Source organism: Gavia stellata, chromosome 1, assembly GCF_030936135.1.
Source record: "Gavia stellata isolate bGavSte3 chromosome 1, bGavSte3.hap2, whole genome shotgun sequence".
Classification (NCBI taxonomy): domain Eukaryota; kingdom Metazoa; phylum Chordata; class Aves; order Gaviiformes; family Gaviidae; genus Gavia; species Gavia stellata.
This window is the reverse complement of record NC_082594.1, coordinates 67554481-67578672: the sequence shown is the minus strand read 5'-3', so window position 1 is coordinate 67578672 and position 24192 is coordinate 67554481. Positions and strand designations below refer to the sequence as shown.

The 24192-nt window shown below is 35.9% G+C and overlaps 1 protein-coding gene across 2 annotated transcripts; it reads right to left on the bottom strand.

Moving 5' to 3' along the window:
- Positions 1 to 733: 733 nt before the first annotated feature.
- On the bottom strand, positions 734 to 24192 carry CDC16 (cell division cycle 16). 2 transcript variants are annotated; one of them, XM_059817107.1, is made up of 18 exons: positions 24113 to 24192; positions 21879 to 21933; positions 20871 to 20968; positions 20319 to 20357; positions 19403 to 19543; positions 17330 to 17489; positions 16569 to 16663; positions 15803 to 15936; positions 14051 to 14130; positions 12418 to 12467; positions 11649 to 11722; positions 9174 to 9299; positions 8287 to 8439; positions 7595 to 7658; positions 5799 to 5860; positions 3552 to 3687; positions 2549 to 2639; positions 734 to 1409 (listed from the first exon to the last, which is right to left on the bottom strand). In XM_059817107.1, exons 1-18 carry the CDS (start codon positions 24158 to 24160, stop codon positions 1144 to 1146), a joined length of 1872 nt encoding a protein of 623 aa, XP_059673090.1. In that variant the 5' UTR covers positions 24161 to 24192; the 3' UTR covers positions 734 to 1143. The 2 variants fall into 2 exon arrangements, with proteins under 2 accessions (XP_059673090.1, XP_059673097.1); XM_059817114.1 differs by lacking the exon at positions 8287 to 8439.

Genomic DNA, 24192 nt, shown 5'->3' with positions numbered 1-24192 from the left:
TGCTAAACTTCAGGAAATCTATTCTAAACATCAAATGCCAAAACTTAGCTGGAAGTCACAAAAGAAAATATTATGATACCTTGTAGCATTAAGTTTTTAATTTTAAGCCCCACACAGTGACATATGTGGAAAAGGCAAGAGAAGGGAAAGATTTACACAGAATACGTTCAGCATTCATACTAAGGCAGCAAACAGACCTGTCCTGTTCAGTGGATGGACAAATCACTGCTGCTGTTTCAGAGTCATACGCTTTACTTCTTCATTTTTCAGTGAATCAATGACATTTAAAAAGACCACACTTTAGAGACTTGTAAAAACTGCGTATGTGTATTATTCAGTTAATCTTTTGCATTGACAAAACAGCTATGTGTAAAGAGAATGACTGTGGTCCCTACAGCAGTACACTGGCTTACAACTTTATTGTAACACTAATTGCAGGTAAGACTTATTTATCTTAATGTTTATGCCATTCACGTTTGTCGTCTAGTCAGCTTACCAAAACCAGTTCTTAAATGATCTTTCAGTAATACAATATAGAATAATGACAAAGAACTGAAATTAATAACTACGAGAAAGTATAACAACTTAACATGCTTTGTCATCAATGTAAAGCATTGTCATCAATTTAACATATATGCCAAATTTGAGTGAAATGATGGAAAACCACTGAAATTGCTCCTTAAAGGAATACATATTTATAAAGTAGTAAGCATAGAACTTCATGGATTTTTTTTTTTTGTCTATTTACTAAGAAAGCATTCCTCACAGACAGGATAAAACTCAGAAGCCACAGTAATACTGTATTAGTCTGGCTATTCATTTTAACAACATTGTTAATGGTTCCATGTTAAGTACTATTTTTAAATCTTCACAGTCTTACTGATGGCAGACACATGGATCAGTAAACAGTTTTAAAAAAAAGTGAATTTATTTTTTACTTCATCATGTATATTAATTTTGTAGAAATAGTCCGTCATGTATACGTTTTAATCATCCTTAAGGCAAGCATTATTTCTCCGGTGTAGAGCAGTAGTTTGAATTCATATAAAAATAGCAAATTCTTGAAAGTATAACACCGTAACAAAAATGCTAAAACAAACATATTACACTTAGACAAAATGAGCTCTCTACCAGCCTTTATGGTCACGTACTATGGTCTGACATTGATGTTTCTAACATCATATCACTTTCATTCATTTCAATCTCAAATGTTTCTTCCAATGGGCGACTGGTATCTGTACTTTTCCTTTGATGTGATGTTTCTAATGTTACTATGCCGCTTTCATCCAGAGTTTGTCTTTCTATGTCGAATTCTCTGAAATCCCAGGGAGGTGAAATTATGTTCTTTAATGTCTTCATTGTGTGTACATCAAAGTCATAACATCTTAATTTGTCTTTGATCTCTGTTCCTAGGAAAACAGTCAAACCATTAGTTTATTCCAAGGGAATACTCCCAAAAATATCTCTCAAAGAAACTATCATCCAGAAACTATGATTCTCTGCTTTTAGACTGACAGGCAGCTGTTGCTGCTGAATAACTGAAGTTGAATAGAGTTCTGAAAAAATACAGCAGCCTCCTTTTTGAAAAAAACCCCACCACAATATAAGAAGTACCACTCAGATTCAAAAGCCTGTTATTAGAAGTAATTGCCAATTCCCTTCCCAATTCTCTCAGAGGCTTTTTTTGTTTTTTAAGTTACACACAGCATGCTTTGCATTAATGCATATCACACAGCTGCATGGTTCTTCCAGATGTGTTAACTGACTACATATGGAGCAAGACAATATTGAGAAGAAACATCTGCTTCAATTGTGCAAAAAATCTGCAGGAAAAGCAATAGAGCACATAGATGGCTTTTACTGACTCCAGCCTCATTAACATGCTTGATAGGACATCAACTGTGTTCATTACAGACAAATCAGCAAGTTCAATGAAGCAGAAATATGTCACTATACAGCTGGGGGTTTTTTTGTCAGAAAGCTTTCACAGAATATTTCAAACTATGCAGTATAATGTATTACTGTTATGAAGCACCTTTTTTTTTTTTTTTAACCATATGTAAAGCTCTATTTTTGGAAGCAGAAGAATTTATCCTGTCTCCACAGAGCAGAGTTTTGGCATGGTGAAAATGCCTTGCCTGTATCTCTCTACAGCAGCACTAGCTGAAATCAAGTCCCCTGATTTTCTAACTCCATATTTCTATTTCCACACCCCCCCATTTCCTTCGGTTTCTAAGCTGCAACAAACCAATATTTTCTATAAAAGAAACCATCACCACCTCCGATGGCAAAGTGTTTCCTTTCTTTATACTGGTAGGAATTTACTGTCATGATGCTTACAAAAAACAGTGGTCATCTGCAATTGCTGATAAGGTTCTGACTCATTTAGCCATCTAAAAAAAGCTAAAACAAAACTGAAAAACCAAACAAAACCATAGTCTACTTTGTAAGTTAACTAGGTAATGGTAGACAGTCTTTTTTGACGTAAGAATAAGACTCCTCTCAAAGGACTCAATGACTTTAAGAGTCACATGAGTGAAAGACTTACCAATGTAGGCTTCAGAATCACCAATATACATTTCTATGCAATGTCCAAGCATCGTGACTGAAAATGTGTCATCTCTCCTAAGACCAAGGGCCTATTAAAAAAAACAGTAAAAAGTATTCAGCAGCAAATAAAGCCGTTTACTTCTTAAGTCCACAATGGTTCCGACTTTGTTGTTTTGTTGCTTGACAATGCTTTCAGAGCATAGTCTTCACTGTAAAAGCAAAACACTGCACAACCAAAATAATATTGTCATATGAACTGGTTGAAGTAGTAAGCAAGCAAAGCACAAAAAGCCAGAAAATGGTACATATGCAGACAAAGAATCATTCACAAATCATGAAGTATAACATACTACTAAAATAATAATTGTAAAACCTGTGAGGAAGTTAATTTTGTGTAGCTAAGCTACAATCTATAATGAAATAGCTTGAGATGTGCTTCAAGTAATTACAAGTAAATGTATGTAATATAAGCTTCTAGGAAAATAGAACTGCAGCTAAATTCAAGCCAATCAACTCGAATGCTGAAAATTCAACTGAGGAAAATTCACTGTTACTCTATGAAAACATGAAATCACCAAAACTGTTCTGCAATAATAATATACAAGTATCACATAATAAAGATAAATCTTAGACAACAGAAAACAGTGTATCTTTAAATGTTGCACTTACAGTAAAATTTCTACTTCAATGCTTAGGTTGGAAAAATTTAAAATCATTTCATCTGCATGAGGGGCTTATGTACATAAAATGTGTATGACGATTACGAAATTCACTTAATTTATAACAAAGAAGGATTCAACTACTAAGTTTCACAAAGTGGTAATTTTTTACCGAATCAATAGAAAACTGGAATTTTTTTTAAGTGTCTTCCTAAGATTATAAAATAAACACTCATTTGGAGGCTGGATAAAATGCTGGTTCTCTGTTCTAAAACCAAAACTGAATGAAACAATAAATAACAGGATCTGTGACCAGCACTTTAAATTAAGGCAGTTACATACCGTATGAAAATAGTCGATTGCGCTTTCAAAATTGCCCATTAGACTATGTATGTAGCCAATGGCAGAGTAAGTAGAAGCATTTTGAGGAATTAGTACTAGAGCCTGGCGATGGTATTCCAGCGCTTCTTCATATTTCCTGTTAGAGTTAAATGCAGAAGGGCTATTAGTAAGCTTCAGGGTGAAAGGTGTTTTTATAGTTTTACATTGGTATATTTCTTAGCTCAGTAGCACGCAATCCTGCAAGAACTTAAAAGTTATTGCTTCATACTCTGAACATAACAGAATGCACAAAAGACTCATGGATGTTGACAATTTTCTTCTTCAACGTAATTGAGAAATCACTGTTCCCCTTAGGCAGCACAACAGCTGCCCACAGCTAGCCCCCATTGGAGATGATCTTAGCAATTTGATATGGTAAATTGCTTTAGATGTTTAATGCTGCTCATTGCAACATCAGCTTTCTTTCTGTAGCTTTCATTTTCCTCCCCAGGGCAGCGAAGGAGCCACACAAGACTAAATCACTCATTGTTCAAAGTGAGAAAAGCTCTCTGGGCAGAAATTTTGCAACCCTTAAGTGCTATGTATACTGGTACTTTTGTCACTTCCGTTTTGCTACCATCTCTATCAGAAAAGAAGATTTATACACATCCATAATTTCTTTCAAATACCAGCCACCCTTGAATTAATAGATAATTTTCAAAGAGACTGCTTATTGCATTTGTTATTTTATAAAACAAGGATTAAATGTACATTATGGCATTACTGTTGAGAAATTAAATTGTCACATTTGACACCCTAGTACCAACTTGTTAAAAATAAAGACAGCAACTGTCTATTCAGAAGAAATTTTCATGTCTATAGTTATAATGAAATTATGCAAACAGCAACACATGAAGTTGTTAGAACGCATTAAGTAACAATTGAGGCAGAAAAATTATGCAGCTGTTTGCCTGCTGCACAAAACTTTCACATGATGTGAATTTTATTTTCACTCACACTATTTACCTGTCCAATTAACTACCACTGTATTTTAACATGCTGCTTTCAAATTTCAACCACATAATGCTAGTGAGTAGACATACATCCAGTCAGTTTTTTCATAACAGCAATATCATCTATTACAAACACTGGTAAATTAGTTATTACAGAATTTAAGTTGTCAAAGCATAGGTACAGCTGCCTAAATTCTCAACTTCATTTTCTTGAAAGACGATTTACAAGGATGTAGAAATACATTAAGTTGGCTTTCTGAACCTGGACAAATAATAAAATGCAAGTTGTTCTAAGTGTGATGTAAGCAGTTACTAACTTATTGTAGAAATTAAAAAAAGACAAAAGGAATTATAACGGAAACAAGTATTTGAAAAAACCTGCAATTATACTCATGAATAGATTCCAGAAGCAGCGCCTTTTGTTTGATCTTGGCAGAAGGGGTAACTATTATACACCCGTATTTCATAATGAAAATGAAGACTAATTGGCAATTGAAGCACAAAGCAATTACTACCAAGGCCAAAGCAGAAGTACAACTTATATCTACCATAATCACATTGTCATTAGCAGCTTTGAAACAAAAATTACAGTGTATACCAATTGGAAAATTAAAACCATGACACTAAATAAAAGATATGGTACTGATTAAAGAAAAGAAAACACTGGTTAAAATCAGATTAAGGTAATTAATGAGAAAACATTTCTCTATGTTAAAACTATTAAAGTTTGCATATGTATTTTACATTTTCTTTTTCTCTTCCTAGAATGGAAATATGAAACGAAATATGAAATAGTTCTGTTCTCAAAAATCATAAAGTAATACTTTATTGCTGTGTTAATGTCACTGAATATTTCACTTCAACAAAAAAAAAAACCCAAAACCAAACCATAAGCACTGATCCAAACAATCGGCACAAAACCACCATATTCAAGCATGTCAGGACTGGGACAGTAGCCAGTTAGAATTCACACCCATACAAGGATCTAAAATCCTACAACCAAATTTCTAATAAGAATCAATAGTTAAGGAAAGGCTTTTACATTAAGTACTTTAACTCGTGTGTAGTAAACTGGATATAAGGGGCGATTAATGTTTTTACGTTCACAAGCTGATTTAGGGAATCTTGTTCTCATAAGGTGCTTCTATACTGCTCTCATGTGGTACGTAATTTTGATATAAATGATAAGTAGGCCTACAGAAAACACATTTGTGTAGTATTCCAGATAAATGTAGCTCCAGTACTCTCTGCTTACTTGAGTTTTCTGCAGACATGTCCTAAGTTGTTCAGTAAAGGCTCCCACTTATCAACTGTTACCTGCAAAATAATGAAACGATTCAAATAACGGCAGCTTCCCAGACTGTAACTGAATTTTGTCTACTTAAAAAAAACAACATATAAATGAACAAGGCAATTCATTCATGACCAAGAAAAATATCACAAGCATTTTCAATTCTTTTCAAAACACGTATTTATTCAATAACTCATTTTTCTACTTTTTCCATTCCCCAAACCAAATTAAATTTCTTAAAAGGGTCAGTGATAGTAAACCTTGAATGCAAACCAAAGTATATTTGTTTTCGACTTAACTAAAAATAACATCAAGTCTCTCAGCCTAGGACCACTGAAGACCCCCCAAATTAGATGTGTGTAAAATAATCATAAATACTAAAGGTCTTTTTACTGTCTTCTCCATAGTCTAACTTCATCTGCTTTAAATAAATTAGCTCATTTAGAAGGCAGACGGAAAACAACCTGAGCCAAAAAATCCTTAAAACACTTTTTGCTGAAATTAAAAAAATTATTTGGACTTGATTGCATTATGAATTTGCAATTTATAACAATGCAAGAATATCACTGTAAGTCTAGTTATTTTAGGTGTTTCCCACTATAATGCTAAATTTACATTGGTGTGTTTATAGATATGTTGATATTTAGTACTTCTCAATATACAAGAAAAATTACATACATAGAAGAATTCAGGTATATGCATAAATTTAAGCCTGATCTACAAAGTTTGTAGCATTTGCATGAACAACAGTATAGCTTTAACTAAAATAGAACAACCCTATTTATATATGGGTGAGCATATCCATTAGTATCTGCGCAGTTTGTTTTAGTAAATGTGTGCCTTGCCCACATGAAGATTAGTTTTTTCAGCGCTTTCCACATTCTAGAAGGCTTATTGTGCTCTAGAAGCAATTTCATGATCTTGATAGGAGATGCTTTGTTAACAGTTATAGTAGCATGAGGTGGTGTCCTCATTAACTAAATTTAAGCTAAAAATTGAGAAAACCTATCTTAAAATTCACACGATACCTGTCACAAGGTGGTACTGCTTTCAATAAGGCATCTTAAGTTACTGTGACGTGTTTCTTTAGACAAGATGACAACACACAAAATAAACGGTACTACCAATAGGTACAAACTCATTTGTGCGTTCTAGCATTTGAGGAATCAGGGTGGTAATGGTTGATTTTTGATTCACAAAAGCGCCTAAACTATGAGCACATTTCCTGACAAACTTTTTGCCAGTGATTATTTTGATTACTTTCAGGAAGTTAGTTAAGCATCCCTGGGCTCATTCCCACACAGTGGCTCTATCCGGTAAAAAGAAAACAAATCCATACCTACAGGATTATGTCCAAACAAAAGTGGAAGTCATTCAAGAAATGGCTAACACTTAAGATGGCAGAAACCGTCTTCACATGTGTACCCAGTTCCACCGTCAGGTCAAGAACCATTGGTCGACTAAGACTCAAGACTGAGAATGAGACCTGGATTCCACTCTCCAGTCAACACTTATTTTCTTTTAATTGCATATAGAAACATACTTTTAGCCTTTTCCTGTAGCACTGAAGATAACGTGTGGTGATTCTCATCTAAAAATCCAACACAGTCAATTACAAGTAGATGGCCCAAGTTTTAAAGTCAAATTTATATTGTATTGCTTCTATCTTAAAATAAGCACAGCATATTTTGTCACAAGATATTACAGAATTTCCTGGAGTTTTATAAACTTATGATCATGTATGTTATTAGGAAAAATACCTCATTTCCAATAGCTTTGATTTTTTCCAGTGCATCAAGAAACCACTTTTCTGCAGTTTTCCAGCTAAGGGAGGGATGGGGGGGGGGTGGGTGGGTGGGTGGGGGGTGGGGAGAAAAGTAAATTACTGAAGAGTTTTCATTAGCAATATAAGAAAACGATATTACAAGGAACAGTTCTTTGACATTATTTCATCATATGAGTGAAACTAGATATAATAAACAGTCATTTACATTTGGCTATATTTTGCATGTGCTCTTAAGAGCTAACAAGACAAAAAATCAGAAGCAAACCAAGAATATTCACTAAATAGTTCTTATATCTGTTAGGTTTTTTTCAGAATATATTTGGAACCTCCCGAGTTGACAAAATGTTTTGCTGTACAAAATTTCATAGCATTTGTGCACTTTTGTGTGCAGACAAATGTCTTTTCAAGGTATGCAACTACCCAATGACAGGCATACACAAGATAATAATCAGTCTCTGCATGTTCCTCAAGCATTAAGTGCTTTCTTCATTCAATCTTAAACAACAAATAACAATGTAAAAAGCAAGGGTTTAGGGTAAACACCACCTAAACTAGAACCAAAAGAAACTATAGTTCAATGTAAGTACTTTAGTAGATATATTGGCACATTACACTTCAGAGTAATCCATGTTTAAGATTGTATTTAATCCTATTTTGCAAGCTTACTCTCCGTTTTGAAATGCAACCACTCCAACTTCATGCATAACAAAAGGATCTTCAGGTGCAATGCTCAAAGCTTGGCTGAAAAACCTTTCAGCTAGCTTTGAGTTGTTGGTCAAACCATATTCCAGTCCAATATAGAGCATTGGCAAATGACACCTAAAAAAGAAAAAACAAAAAACCAAACATGCACTTATCAGGAATGGCATCACAAACATATGCAAACACAGTTGGCATTTCTTTATAGTTTATGTACATCCAACTAAAAGCTGATTTAAATGGACTATTAACCTAAGGGGCAGTTTAAAAGACTTTACATCTTTGTTAGTTATGGGCAAGAATTTGAACTCCAATACATAATTGTAACTTGCTCTGAAATTACATGTATTTTCTCAGAGCTTGTTAGTTCTGAGGGGTTTTTTTTCCTAGTTTCCTTCATACATTTCATTTACAAATGGAATACAGAAGTAGTAATAATTAAAGGTATTACATTTACCAATAACTACAATCAAACACAATAGTTTATATGCAATATGACACTACTCATTTTACAACCTTCTCCGCAGCATGAAACAGCTGTTCAAGATATTACTATACAGCAGTTTATGACCTGGTATGGCAAACATGATTCACAAATTTCAGAGAACTTTCAGGTAGAACATAGATTACCTAAATATAAATTTTGATTTTAGAATTTATAAAATCTCAACAGTAATCACAAATAATGCAGTTAAATGCAGATGATGAAGTTATTTGGGTTTTTTTTTTCTCCTTTGTTCTCTACCAGATAACTGTTGCAAATGTATTCCTACTGTTTAAAGGGATATAGGTCAATATTCTACACTATTTATGCATTAATTTTAATTTTTCTGAATATGACATTTTTGACATACCCTTTCATGAGCTGTGCAGCTGTGAAGTATGCAGCCATTGCTTGGTCATGCTCACTCTCAACTGCAAATGAATGTCCATATGCTATCCACGCAGGTCCATAGGTTCTTTCAAGGGTAGTAGCTTTGCTAAAAACAAGAGCAAGTCACAAGCAAACACATCTGAAATTAATCTGCTTCAGATGACTACTTACATAGCAATGCTATGCCACATAGTTAGGTATCTATTAAGATAATATTCTGTAATGACCAGTGGTAAACAAAGTTAATTTTAAAAGTTCAACAAACTGTTTAGCACTTAAAAGTATCACATTTTCAAGAATTCATTGTATTATTTCTGTTGCTGTTCATGGACAACAGGAATTATTTGATATTACTGAACATAAACAACGACCTAACAGGCGAATTGGGCAAAATACAGAACATTAATAGTGACTCATAATGTATTACAAAATTCTAGCTATACATTTCAAAATAAATATATTCTAGCAAATATAAATTTCATGAGCAGGATATGAAAATACCAAATGAACACTTAGGTTGAACTGTGTATTGAAATTTTGCCATATAATAGTACTAGCCTTAATGGAGACAAGAGTGTTTGTCACATCGCAGACAGCTGCTGTGCATCAGAGAAGTATACAAAATGTCACTCAAGTCCTGAGCTGAAGACTGCAACCTGAGCATCAAGACTGCAACCTGGAGTCTTTACAGAAAGACGGACTTGACAGGAACAGTAGAAAGCTCTGTAGGTTATCTTCTCAGTCTGAAGGCAAGGGCATTCATAACTAAACAGCTCATGACAGATGAGCCCAATCTTTTCTTAAAAGCTTCTGACATGGAGATCTTACATGTTCCACGAGTAATCTATTCTATTGGTTAACTATCCTTAAACACTTCATTTTTTTTTTTCTAACATTTAATCTAAATCTTGTTTGTCACAGTTAAACTCATTATTTCTCATCACAGATCGTAGAGAACGGTTTGTTCTCTGTCTCCTGAGACAAAACTTGACATATTCAAACATTTGCATCTTCCCACCCTACATCCTAGACAGCTTCAATCACTTCAAAAACTTTCCTTGTTGGACACCTTCTCCAGAATGCTTGTTTACTGCCTTCTCTTGAATTCAATTCAAATGTCTTACATTCGTCTTGAGTTCTCCACGCATGCTGACTTGTCAACAGTGACACATTACAATACACCTTTGTTATTGTTATAGAAGATGGATTATGTTCTGTCACAAATGCTGTTTTCCTAATTGGTGCTGAGATGAGGTAAGCCCTTTTGCAAGATCTGAAGGATGCAGATAGCTCCTTCTGGAGCAGCCAGAAGGATACTTCCCTTACACGCTACTGGACACTGCCCAGCTGTGCCTTCTACCCTGTTCTGCACACTCCAGCATGATGTCCTGTGACTCCAAAACAACGATAGGGGAGCTTACCCACAGTATCTCCAGATCCTTTTCTAAAAACTACTGCCTAGCCCACAGTTGTCCCTAGCCTTGTAGTTGTACACTACCATTCTTCTCCAAGAAATCTGGGCATCTTGTTACTACCTCACTTTTACCAGACCTTTTTTCCTCTTTGCCAGAACTACCCTGAATTCTGATGGGTTTTTTGGGTTGTTTGTTTTTGTTTTGTTTTTCTTTTCTTCCCCCCCCCCCCCAACACATCTATAGACCCTTCCTGGCTAGGGATGCTTGCAGATTTAGTAAAGATGTTCTTTATTTCACCACCAAAACCACCTAAGTCACTTAGGACAGCTTCTTGAAGAATTTCACCCTGGTACTTGTCAGGAATTTAAATAGTTTACTCATAATAACCAGGCATTTAAACAGTCTAAATTACTAACCCATCTTTACATGTATTGTCTGTAAAGGTCTTGAGAACAAAAATTAAAGCCTTAGATGTTGATTTAAGCCTTATCAGTTTAAGCTTACAGCACCAAAACAAATGCCCTACTTCACAGCAAGGTCCTGCTCCCCAGTGCTGATCATCAATATACATACAGAAGACCTACAGGAAAGAGCACTGGACTGACCGACCAACCTAAGAAGTCCAAGGCTGCTTGTGTAAAGAAAGAACTAGACAGCCAAATGTCAAAATTTTCTGTCTAATTCTTCCCTTTAAGATATGAAACCTGAACCTGGGAGAATGCCTGAGTGTCCTTAAGCTAAGAGCTGAGGCTTGATTACCTAGCTGTAGTTAGCTTCGCAGCATGAGCGAATGCACCTGCCCATAACAGGAAGGTGACTGCCAAAAGAGATTCCACATAAGTCTGTATGTCATTTTAAAGTATCTAGAAGGTTAAGGTCTAAATTGCTATACCAAAAAAAAGGGTGTCAACAAAAGGAGTATTTTAGTAGTAATCAGTTTACTGAGGCTTCTGTATAATGTTCAAGATTGTCTGTAAGCTCATAAAGTAAATATTGAGTGAGCAATAGATTCACTAAGGAAAAACGGAAACAAAATTTACCTGAGGTATCTTCTGGCATGTTCATTTTTGTGGCCAACCATGAGATAGTAGCATCCTACTGCAAACCATGACACCTACACATTAAAAATGAAAACAGAATATTATTAGATATAATCATACTGATTTTAGTGAAACATCACCATAGGTGATGCAAAACAAAGGAACAGATTAGAGAAGTTAGGAACATTTTCACTGAAATCACAGTCAGCTTTTCAAATTATGTGATATTACAAACAAGCTAGAACTGCTGGCATGTCTGTCTCTAACTAGGTTTGTTCAGCCTCATGAAGAGAGAGCTAAGTGGAAAGCTTATTGCTTTCTTCAATTATCTAATGGTAGGGAATACAGAAGACAGAACCAGACCCTTCTCAGAGGTGCAGTGATAGGATGGGAAGCAATGGGTACACATTGCAACACTGAAGATTCAGACTGAGTAAAAGGAAAACAATTTCCACTATGAAGGTGATCAAACATTGGAAAAGGTTGCCCAGAGAGGCATATGCATTTATTACTGTAGCATTTGTTTTAAATTATTGTTCAAAGTGAATACCTCACATTGGATATATTTTACAGGTAATTTGTTTTAAAACAAAGAACCTTGGTAAAGAAAATTACAATGCATAGAAAATAAAAGCAGCAAACCATTTTTACTCGCTCCATCTAGAAACAGATTTTGAATCCTGTTGCTCAAACTGACTATTACATTACAACTTTTATGTGCTTTCACCTAGAAAAAACTACCTGGTAATGAAGGCTTAGAACAACTTACAGGATTATTTGGGTACAAGTCCACCAGTTTGTGAGAAAGATAGAAAAGCTCTACATAGTGGGAAGAAACAAGAAAAGAAAATTAAAAGATGCTAAAACATTAAGATATTTCAAGCCCTTTAGCTTTCTACACAAAATATCCAGAATGTCTAATGTTATTAATGCACAAGCGAACAAAAATGTTTTCTGTTTAGTGGTAATGCTTCAAACTGCCTCAAGATAGATTCAGTTTTGCAATTAACTAAAAAAAAACCCAACCCATAAGTCTTCACAGCACATAAATAAGCAGCTATACATTCCACCCCTTAAGAATTCTGCAACAATGTAGGTCATTAGCATACATTAAAATAAATGTCTGTAGTATTACACCTGAATGTATCTTGTCAAGGTAAAACATTACTGAACTTCCTACATCTAAAAGGTGTAACATACTGGCTAGATCAATGTCAAAGTAGAGTCCTGTGCATTAATATGAGGAAAATAGGACAAAAGCAAATAAATTATTATATTATTTTGAATAATTCTAAGTGATTACTTTTCTAATAAAAATAATAATTCTAGTTATTAGAATAACTTACTACAGATTTTGTAGTAACAGCAGAAGTAATCAAGATACAGGACAATCCTATTGTCTATGCAATTTCAAAACAAATAGCATTACAGTACATAAAATTTCTATTTCTTCAGAGTACAGTGCTCTTAAATTGATGAGTTTGTCCTGGAGTACTTTTCATATTTGATTTTTCTGAAGCCAAGAATTGATGCAAACTGGCTTACAAAATACCAGCTTATTTACAAAATGCTTAAAGCAGACTTAGAAGAAAAATCAGAGTACTGGCCATACTTTCAGATGTAGTTAACTGTCAAGTAATTGAAAAGTACATTTACTAAACATTGAGAAATACTAGTACACCTAATGACCTATTCGCATACATACAATGCACCATCCTTTGAGAGACTGAAAATCATTTGAGCTCCTTATTCTACTTTCCAATTGGCTTTAAAGACATTCAAGCTCCTCACTTGATTTGGATGTTTATATGCAGTCTGAAATGAGAAAAAGCCATCCCAGCTGCAAGTAAGCTATTCTTGTAATTCCAACAAAGGTGCTGCATGATTAACTTGTTTGAATTAAAAAGAGGCCTTCACAACAGCAAAGGCAAGGAGAGTCTAGAATTTTTTCTAATATGGAAAAAGCACGTCCACCTAAGCATACACACTGCTGAAGAGGTCTTTCCAGTTTATATTAATATATTTTATTTTGTTGTTGAGCAGAAAAAGTACACCGAGATACTCTAGGAAGTTCACCTCAACATAGAAATCAAACAACAGAAATGAAGCAGTGTAGCTCACCAACTTTCTGGCTACATAGCCCAGTGGTTAAAAGACAGTGACACTCATAAGCATGAATGAATAAATACTCTTTGCACAACTACTCCCTGCCCCACTGCTGTCAGCTCTGAAACTCCCTTCTTTTCCAGTTACCACTGTTTTCTTGAAACTGCAGGTAGGAGGAAAAATATATGTAATTTTTTAAATGGTATATAAGGGGGTTTCTCAGCATCCTTAATTCTTTTTTAAAATTGAAGCTTTACAATCTTCTTTTGACTCATATTAAATGTTGTGTTTCTTACCATTCGCTTTATTAAGCTCCACAAGTGTCCCTATATGCACAGGTAAACAATTTGCATGGAAAGGATCTTTTTCCATCACTCTAAAAAAAATAAATAAAAAAGATATGCAACGCACATTTCAAATTTTGAATGTGTTATAAGCAAGCTGCTTTATAGTGTGTAATGTTCTAGTTAATTACCACTTCAGGCACCAGAAAACTATTTGTGACTGGAAGGTAACTATTAACAGCATAATAAAGGCTATCTTAAGAACAGAAAAATAACTATTAATTTAGCTTAACAGAATAGGATAACAGAAAATTCTTGCAAGCTGAATATACAGTTAGAAAAACAGAATAAAATGCACAGTTGTTTGCAAGTCACTTCAAATTTAACCAGCAAACAGCAAGGAACAACATTTCTGTTTGTCTTTTCCATACGTTTGACAGCAACTTTCAAGCAATAGTCCTCAGCTTAACACTACGCCGTATGTCTCAGGAAACATTTAGCTCACTTAAATTTTTATTTCCTGTGGCATTTAGAAATGGAAGATAGTCCCACAGACAACAGACTGCATGCAGAACATGGCTTGCAGGCATGCGTCCTTGTAAGCACTGGCATTTGGTAAACTAAGCAGAAAAAGGAGATGTCTTGAAATCTATTCACAGAATCTCTTAAATCAGAAGTACAACACTATGACTCCATTCTCTGAGAACTGCACCTTGAAATAGTTAAAAAGTTTAGCTGACATTTTAAAATAGTTCAATATATTTCAAATGAAAAGTAAAAAAGAACATATAAACAAGTATATTAAATGGTCTCTTGAAGAGAGCCTAAAACTTTGAAGTTATATGGACTTCTCAGACTCCCATTTCCAAGCTGTAGCATCTGTGATATTCTCCTTAGGAGACATTTACTCCTGCCACTTTCTGCTAGACAAGATGTGGCAATTAAGTTTCAGAAACAAAGATGCAATAGTATAATTTTATTTACTTAATTGGAGTAATTTATTTCAACAGATCACGATTTTACTCAGATGTTTAAATTCACTGTAACTGTCAGCATTCCCTACAGCCTTCCCAAAAATCTTCCCTGTACTGGGTTCCATGGGATATTCTACATAGCAATGGCTTGCCTCAGCTAAGAAAAAGCTCTACTATATAAAAAAACCACTGAAACAAAAACCCTTCTATTTTATACTACTAATATTTGGAGTCTAAGCAGTACATACACAAAAATACAGTTTTCTTCAGAAGGCAGTTGTCAGGCCAGCAGAAGAAATGTGAACCATATGTTCACATTTACAGTAGTTGAGAAGCAATCCATGTAGACCCATCTGACAACCAAGCAGCAGTATATGCCCAGGCTACGTAACAACTGAGACGCAACACCTGGCACATTAAAAGCTATGCTAATTTTGATCAGCCAGAGAAATCGTACTTCCTAACTAACCAAGTTCGTTCTGAAGGCCAAACAAGAAGTAGGCAGAGAACACACAAAACTGAAGGTACCGGAGTAAGGAAGAGGATGGATGAAGGGAAGTGCAGCACAGTGCTGATTAACTGGAGTTTTGCTTTGGATACTTCTGTTACGTATGATAAAAATAATGTGTCTTGCAAGACACAAGCCACACATTTTAAATACCTGAAACTTTATATCAAATTGTTATGTATGTCAACGCATTGAACAATGATATTCACTGTAACTCCAGGCATAATTATTATACTACACCATATGAGAAAAAAACCCCTCAAAGTTGCTTTGTATACTTACACCGAAGTAAGCTTGTAACACATTTTGAAATCACAGTTATAATAATGTCTTTCAGCTAAGGATACTACCACATCCAGGTTTTCCTGAAGACCATCTACTGATTCAGGAATCAGTGTTTCACTGGGTTTATTATACTGAAAGACATACGAAACAACATGTGAAAAAATAATCAAAAATCAGATGGCATAAGTATTAGTATTTTTAGTTCTAAAAGAATACTTAAGCAGCATTAAGCTTCTTAAAATTCTTAGTTTTAAACTGAAAGTCCATAAAACACACACTTGGTAAAATTGTTCTTTATAATGTACTTAAAAGCTCGTTTATGCTTGCCAATGTCAATATCTTAAGTGTAGGCTGGAGAAATGAATACTGAGCAATATACAGTTGGCTTTCAGTACTCTCACATGATCTTTGGCAAAACTAGTCTGGAATAGTGTTGCTGTATTCCAGTATTTTCAGGTAACTGACATTTTGCCTACATTATTGATGTTCTTTTTCCCCACCTAGAAGATTTTCAAGAAATAAAGCTAAAAAAAAAAAAAAAAATCAGAATTTCAAGTTGTCACCACACCAGAAAATAAGTTTCCACAAAACTATTATACTACTCACAAAGTGGTATCTACTGCATCATAAATTTTAAAATAACCAAAACCACAAAGCCCTTATTTATTCCCATGTTCAGAATAAATGGAATCCAAGAAAATTTACATCTGAAGTCAAGACTTTCAATCAATTCTCCAGCTTTTTAGTCAGTTTTGGAGTTTACCTTTTTCAATTTATTCTCAAATAAAAAGTGAAGCAATTCTTGTTCTTCTTCTGTACATTGTCTACTAAGAGGTAGAGATTCAAGAAGTTCTTTTTCTATGTGAATTAAAAAAAAATTGAAGTGGTCATATTACAGAAGAAATAGCAAGAACCAACATTTTAAGAACTTAGAGATGCAAAGAATTTTATGATGCTCATCCTGAAACTACAAGGAAGATAACAGTACAGATACACTAAAACAGATAATATTACTAATTATGGAAATTAATGATCGAATTCTTAGTTTTTCCTTCTATACTTTTAAATAAAATTTAATAAAGATGAAGTAACACACCACTATTTTTATTTACATGTCAAATTTTATCACTCAGAACACTATATTAAGCAATGCCTACTATAAGTAAGCAAACAGCAGTAGGGTTTTGTGGAGTCAAAGCCTATGAAGTTGAGAACACAGGAAAGACATTGTTTAGACTGGGCAAAGAGCATGGGAGCTTCTGGAGCTAACAAACAGGACAGCTGGGTTACTTTGTTTCTTTTAATTTTTAGCACTGCAAGACTGAAAAACAAAATTCAAATGTAAATTTGAGCAGATTATAATTTTCAACTCATTTAATATATTTTCTTTTCTTAACATTTAAAAGTCTGTTACTTGTAATATTGCTTTAATTTTTATCCAGGAAAAAGGCATATTGAGAAAGCAGCTAAATTTTACTTGGCAGCTAAATTTTACTTATATTTGAGAAATATTGCTATCCAGACCTTCTTGGGCTGTCAGCATATGGTGCGATGTTAAAAGATCAAATGCTTCAAAGCAGTAAACATCAAGCTTCAAGGCCTCTTTGTAGCTGTATGTTGCTAGGGTTCTATTATCCAAAGCATCATAGATCTTCCCTCGCAAAAGGCATATAGAGCTCTTGATCTGGTGGAAAAGCAGGGCTGGAGGTCAAAGACTGAATCAACGTTTGCAATTTGGTTTTGAGCACAAATCAAATGGGCTCCCTGAAAAGTAAAAAGCGTTTCATGTATGATGGAACCTGGTTTTCTAGTGCTGTCTTTAAAGAAAATATTGTACCTGCTATCTCAAAAAAAAAAAAAAATCAAATGAATGCTCTGTCAGGTTATCTACTACTAAATGAACACATGCTTGAAGTAGAGGGAGGATTGAGTTTATCTTTTCTACTTCCAGCATCCAGCTCTCTGATACTGAGTTGTAAGCTATCTATACTAAATTCCCGTCATACTCAATATAGGGAAATCGTCACTTTGAAAGGCGATTCACTTTGTTGACTATTAAACCACATATTTCATGCAAGACAAGATTGACTGCAGCAGAGGTGAAAAAAGCCAAATCAATGGACTCAGTTATTTTGAGCAGAAAAATATATCCTTCTTTTCAACCCAAACCAGATGTTTCATAAACAAAAGTAGTGAAAGATCATTATTACTATAGTTAAAGTTGTGCTAAGATGTCTAATAAGTAACATGTTCTTTCAAAACTCCCTAGATAGGTGTTCAATTTAGTCAGAAGGCCACAGAGGTGTCAGCAAGTTACTTGGAGAAAGTTAACCCATTGTGCATCTGTAACAGACTAACCGGGCAGACCACCTCCCTCAGGAGACCGCACACTAGAAACAGTATAGCTGCATTAAAAATTGTAAACCGCAGGGGGCTGCTAAAGTGGTAATACTGTTACCAGCTCAGAGACCAGTCACTCTTATGCTAGAACTAGTGTCTGTGCAAACTAATCAAATTAAGTTTGAAAAAGCTGCATTCCTAGCGAGGAGTTTGATTTAAAACTTCTCATAGCAGTACCCACTTCAGTAGTTCTCTCCATTGGCAAACCAAACCCATCCTCACATTAGCAAACTACATTATCACAAGCATTTGTGAAGGTAAGGACTGATGCAACTCTAGTTTTTGGCTGGGTTATTTTTCAGTCAAAATAGCTTCCCAATTTAGTTCAACAATCAGCCACCCAAACAGAGTACCATGAAACAAGGAGCAAGAACGAACAGCCAAAGCTGAGGACTTCTTCCTTTGCTTGCAGCTGTAGCTTAAATGTTCCCATTAAGGTGCACCACAGTAACTCAGTCTAACCCATTTCTCCCTTAAGCCCATTAATACCAGCATTTGAAATCAGTTCACATTTAACCCATTTTGCTACTTCAGTCTTTCAGGCAAAATGCCATCTGTCAATCACGTTCACTGTAGCTTCAGCTAATAAGCCTCAATTCCTAACTCTGAAAGTTAAGATTCTTCACAAACCCTTCAGCCTACACACGGTACCAATCCCTTTTAACTGTGTGCCTATACAGAACTTTTTCACTGGGCTTCAAAAACTTCACCTTCACATCGCATAATTTTCAAGTGTGACCAAAAGATGTCCCACTGAGAACAACACTTGAGTGATTAAGGAAATATTTCATTAAAAATACCTGGAGGAGAAGAAAACTTACTTTGTTAACTCAGAACCTGCAGCCCAATTGCAAGAAGCGTTAGTTTACGTTATCAAGACTGAAATTGCAGCATAGAGCTAAAAGACTCTAAAAACTAATGCTGATCATGAACCTCCTGCAAAGTGTCTGCAAATAGTTTATGGGAAATTGTTGAAAAGCACTCTTCATTTTTGCAAACCAAGTTATTTTCATATAGGTAAGCTAACACATGACTTCTGACTGAAAGGAGAGCAATTCAGCATTTTTGAAAATTATGTTATCCAAAAAAGGAAGCTTAAACAAAGAGTTTCAGCTTCATACAGCTGTAAAATCACTTTCTGACTTAACACATTTTTTTCTCAGTTATAAAACTATTTGTTTAAAAAAAGTCACTTACAGAGGATTGTGACATCTCCCATTCTGTGGTAGAGTCTTTCAATCCACTTTCATCTTTCAAGTACTTTTCAAAAAGTCTTTTGTTGATTGGCTCTTCCATATCAAGAATATCCAGGGCTTGTTGATGTTCTTTTGCAGCATACTAGCCAAACACGTGCATGTAAAAAACAAGGTTGGGATTTGAAACATCTGTACATAAAGCACCAATGAACACAGAGTCACATTTCAAAGGCAAAGATTGTAACAACCAGTGTTTATGAGCAGGTTTTTCATGCATGCATGTTCTTATTTGGACATATGCCATTTTACAATTGCAGCCAACTATTTTACTAGTCATCTATAACACGAAAAAATTATAAAATTAACCCCTAAAGAAAAATCTGCTATTCAGCATTATGCAATCACAGAAGCAGATAAGCTTCTAAAATTAGTTAATACAGGTTTTAATAAAATAATCTTATTCTATAAGCAGCACATTATTCCAATTCAAATTTCTATATTTAATCCACCAATTGATTCAGTTGTCCTGTGAAACCCCTGCATTTTACTATTTATGTATCACATTGTATACAAACATATAAAGCTGCCAACTATATTTATATACAACCAACCAATTAAAAATGTAAACGTGAAGACATGAGACAAAAATGGTTCACATTCTTTCCCCACAAAATATTAGAGGAGTATTTTCTTTCCTGGAAAAAAAAGGTTGGTTGGACTTCTTCAGAATAGTACCACAACGGATACTCCAGTGACCATACTGAAGGTTAAACAAGGAAATCAACTGTCAAACAATTTAAGCCTGTTATTCCAATGAACACAGACATCTACATTGCCCGTCAGGTACCTAATCTTCACAAGATGCATCTTTTATTTAGTTTGGTTTGTTTCCAATAGAGGTTAAAATGTGTACTCACGTGACATCTAGCTGCAAGGTAGCGACATGCTTCATATAACTGAAAGAGAAGTTTCATACATACTAGTTATAAAGAGAAAGCATGTTTACGCACACTGCTAGTCTCCATTTTGCTCTCTCCTTTTTTGGTTGTATGGCTTCTTCATCCCTTTCACCTCCAAAAATCTTTCCTGACCAAAATGACTACGTCCATAATACTTTCTCTACTATTAAACTCTCAAAGGACACTTGCTTCTCTCTTGCTTTCACCACTCATTAGTAAGAGTGGGGACAATTTAAATAACTACACCTGAAGTGACACTCCACCTTCCCATACCTGCTGCAGTTACATCCTTGGACCCCTTCTCTTTTCTGTGACCCTATCTGGGGACAACAGTTTCAATCTGGCCTATCGAACACAGGGCTATACTTGGTTCAGATAACTATATCATGCAGGTTTTTTAATTACTTTTCCCATAAACCTTATCCTCTGATGGTGAAGAAGTCACCATGGTTAGCAACAGAGGTTTAAAAGTGGAATAACAGTAGTAAGTCTTTGACTAAAATGACTTACCTTATCCAACTTACGTGATCGAAGGGCATGTGCTGCCCTATGATACTGAGCTGTTAAGTAAAGACATTGCGCCAACCAGTAGATATCTTGTGGTTCCTCTAAAATAAAAGAACAAATTATAAACCATTAATTTATAATATATCTTTAAACACTGTCATACAGAATATTCAGTTTTGCTTCACTAGAAAAGTATTTTTCCCCTACTCTAGCATCCTAAAGTTTTATTTTTTATATATATACGTATAAACAACTTGTAATATCTATCAGTGAGAGATTAAAATGAAAAAATAATCAGAGTTTAACTTTAAAGACATCAGATAGTGCACTGGACAGCAAATACAAAAAAAAATCTCATACCAGAGGTGTGTCATGATAAAGAGCAACAGTGATACAGATCTAAAAAAACGTAGCAGTTGTAGGCTACCCTGCCCTAGGACATAGGGCAGAAAAAAACAACCCAGAACTTTCTCTCTCAAAAAACATCAGTGGGAACTTAACAACAGTGAAAGTGAAAGTACTAGACTACTGCAGCTTGAAGTTATGATTTCAGAAGCACAGCTTAGTATTCTCCTCCTTTATTGGCACCCAAAGCTTTTCTGGGATCAAGCCCCTAGAATCATTTTAAGTGTAAAAGGACCATGGCTGTAGGCAGACATAGGTTACCAGCATCAAATTACTCTGTAAACCTGCATTCTACTTGTCACCCAGAGCAACAGTGAATCCTGTAGGAAACCATGATTGCCTCTTGTAGCTCTTTTTTTTTTTTGTCTCTTAAGGTAGGCAAACCTTAAGGTTTGGCCAAACATTAATTTCAACACTAAGTTTAAAAGGGAAGATTGGCCCTGCTCTATTTGGAAAAATTGCATTCCAAAGATCACAGAAAAGCACTTACATCAAATTCAAAACTTCAACATTTAGCCACACAGCTTAAAAAACACCCAACAAAAACAAAACACAACACTATCAGAAAGAAGTTAATCAAGAGCAATATAAAAAGTAACTACTTACCATGAGACAGTGAAGCTACTTTGTCTGCCCAAAACAGGGCACTTTGATACTGCTGCTGTAAAAGCATGATAGAAATAATCAGTGTTTATTTGGGGTTAGCTTTTCTGAATTATATTGAAATATATTGTACATCATTCACATTTAACACCTTATGCATGTACTCTCTAATGGTTGGCAATTCACATTTGAGATCTTTATAAGTTCAAAAAACAGTTTAAAAGGGCCAGTACTGTAACTTCTAAAGGATATCAAAAAGTAATTCAAGGTGGGGTTGTTCATTTATTTTCAATAAAATGCAGGTATCTTTGACCAAAAGGTATGCGCTACGTAAGTATAGCAACAGGTCATTAGTTGATTTGCTATCACTGAAAAATTAGCAAGAATGCCTCCCCCCCCTTGAAATACATGCTACATTTTAGAAGAAAGAGAATACCATATTAAAAAAAAGGACATACAAATTACTTCAGGAAACTTCAGCAGCACCATCTCTGATTAAGAAATTTTCATTCTCTAGTCAAGATGCTTCAGCCCCACACAAACCATAGTTCTGATATGAATTTCCCTTTATCTTTGGATACACAGTTTCACTGTTAAGTCTGCAGTTCAGAAGAAGCGGGTAAAATAGAGAAGTCTGGTAGCAACTAGAGATCCGACGGAAGCAGAGTTTGCAGGTACATCCCACTAACTCAGCTAAGCTTGCCATCAGATTTGGGGTGCTAGGCAAAACCTCACAGAATTGGCTGGGATTATTCTCAGAGAAGATCAGTAGGGTCTACTGTTTTTCCTTTTTATCCTTCTCCATGCTACGAGGCATAATATGCTTCCCAGGATCTGATGGACGTTTAACAGATATCCTGCCATTGCAAGGACTTGCAACACTACAGAAGCCTTGATCACTTCTGCTCTTTCCCGCAACATTACAGTTGTGGAGTTTGTTTACAATCTTAGACACTGTTTTATGCTTTCAGAGTAGAGGTTTGGCAGACTTCTCTGAAATGCACACTGATGGTATTCTAGTCACCACAAAGCACTACACTCCATGACTTAAGTGGTCTCTTCTGTTCTGTATTCCCCCATCCCCTACTTGATGGGGATTAAGAATGCCCAGCAAATTTGCCAAGAGAATAGTTTGGTTTCAATCTGCACTCCCGGGGGGGGGTGGGGGATGGTGGCGGAATCAACAAAAAACCCAAACCAAAACCCCACATATGTAATAGCCGTCTACAAGAATTGAGGTTTAGATAACTCTCTCAACACCACAAAAGAAAGCCATAATCCAGGCCTACAGAGCACTATATGAATTTTGTTGAGCAGTTCTACAGTACTATTACAGAAGGAAGCAGTCCCATGTTCCTCCTGATGCCCCTTCCTCAGAACTGCCCAAGTGTCTACATAGCTGCATGACAAAGCAGGTTAGTGAACCAGTTAAACTCTAATGAGTACAGCAAAACAAAACAATAAAATCCACAAGATTAACTTAGGTCCCCAATCAATATTTTGGTCAGACTTGCTGGCCACACACACAAATATTTGTGCTAACAGAAGTGATGGGTTTCTCTCAGTAGCGATGCCAGGACCAAGTCTTTGAACTAGAAATAGAGCAGCACAGTTTCATGCTATACTTAGTCTAATTTACTAATGCCTTTTTCCTATTGTGTGTGTTGGGGTTTTTTTGTTTGCCCTACAGCAACATAATTGCTGTATCCATCAACAAACGAAAACAAGCCTGCCCTTGTAGCAGCAGTCTGCAGGTTAGTATGATGGGCATCTACAATCACCAGGTCAACATGGCCCAACTTGCACAACCCATGAGGGAGAGATCCTGCAAATATGCCTTCGCTACACAGCGGCCCTACCGCTCCCACAGCGGGCCCTCCTCCTCCTCCTCCTCCTCCGAACGAGGAAGAAACCACGACACCCCCCACCCCCGTCAGGCTACTCGGAGGCCACACGCCCCAGCTCCCAGCGGAGACCGCACAGGCGGCGCTTCCGGCCCACCGCACTCCTCTCCCATCCCCGCTCCCTCCCCTTGGAGGGGAAACAGGACGTTATTTCGAAATTAACTCCCTCTCCCCGGCTACAGAGGCTGGCACCCGCTGCACCCACTTCCCGGGCCTTCCCTCCCCCGGGAGCCGGACCGAGAGGGGCTTTGCCTCGGGGAAAGCCAGCGGGCCAACCGCCCCTTCCCCAGCAAACCCCACCCCGCACCAACGGTCGCTTCCCCCGCGCCTCACCTGGTCGATGTACTGTCGCACCCGCTTCCTCAGCCGCTCCAGGTTCATCCTCCTGCGCGGTCTGTGGGTGAAGCTAAGGG

Excerpts from the sequence above, each read along its gene's own strand:
- CDC16 (XM_059817107.1), bottom strand. The coding sequence starts at position 24,160 with ATGAACCTGGAGCGGCTGAGGAAGCGGGTGCGACAGTACATCGACCAG. Across the intron at positions 19,544-20,318 it reads ACCTTGCAGCTAGATGTCAC|TATGCTGCAAAAGAACATCA; the intron begins GTGAGTACACAT and ends GTGTTTGGCTAG. Across the intron at positions 14,131-15,802 it reads TGTTACAAGCTTACTTCGGT|AGTGATGGAAAAAGATCCTT; the intron begins GTAAGTATACAA and ends TATTTTTTTTAG.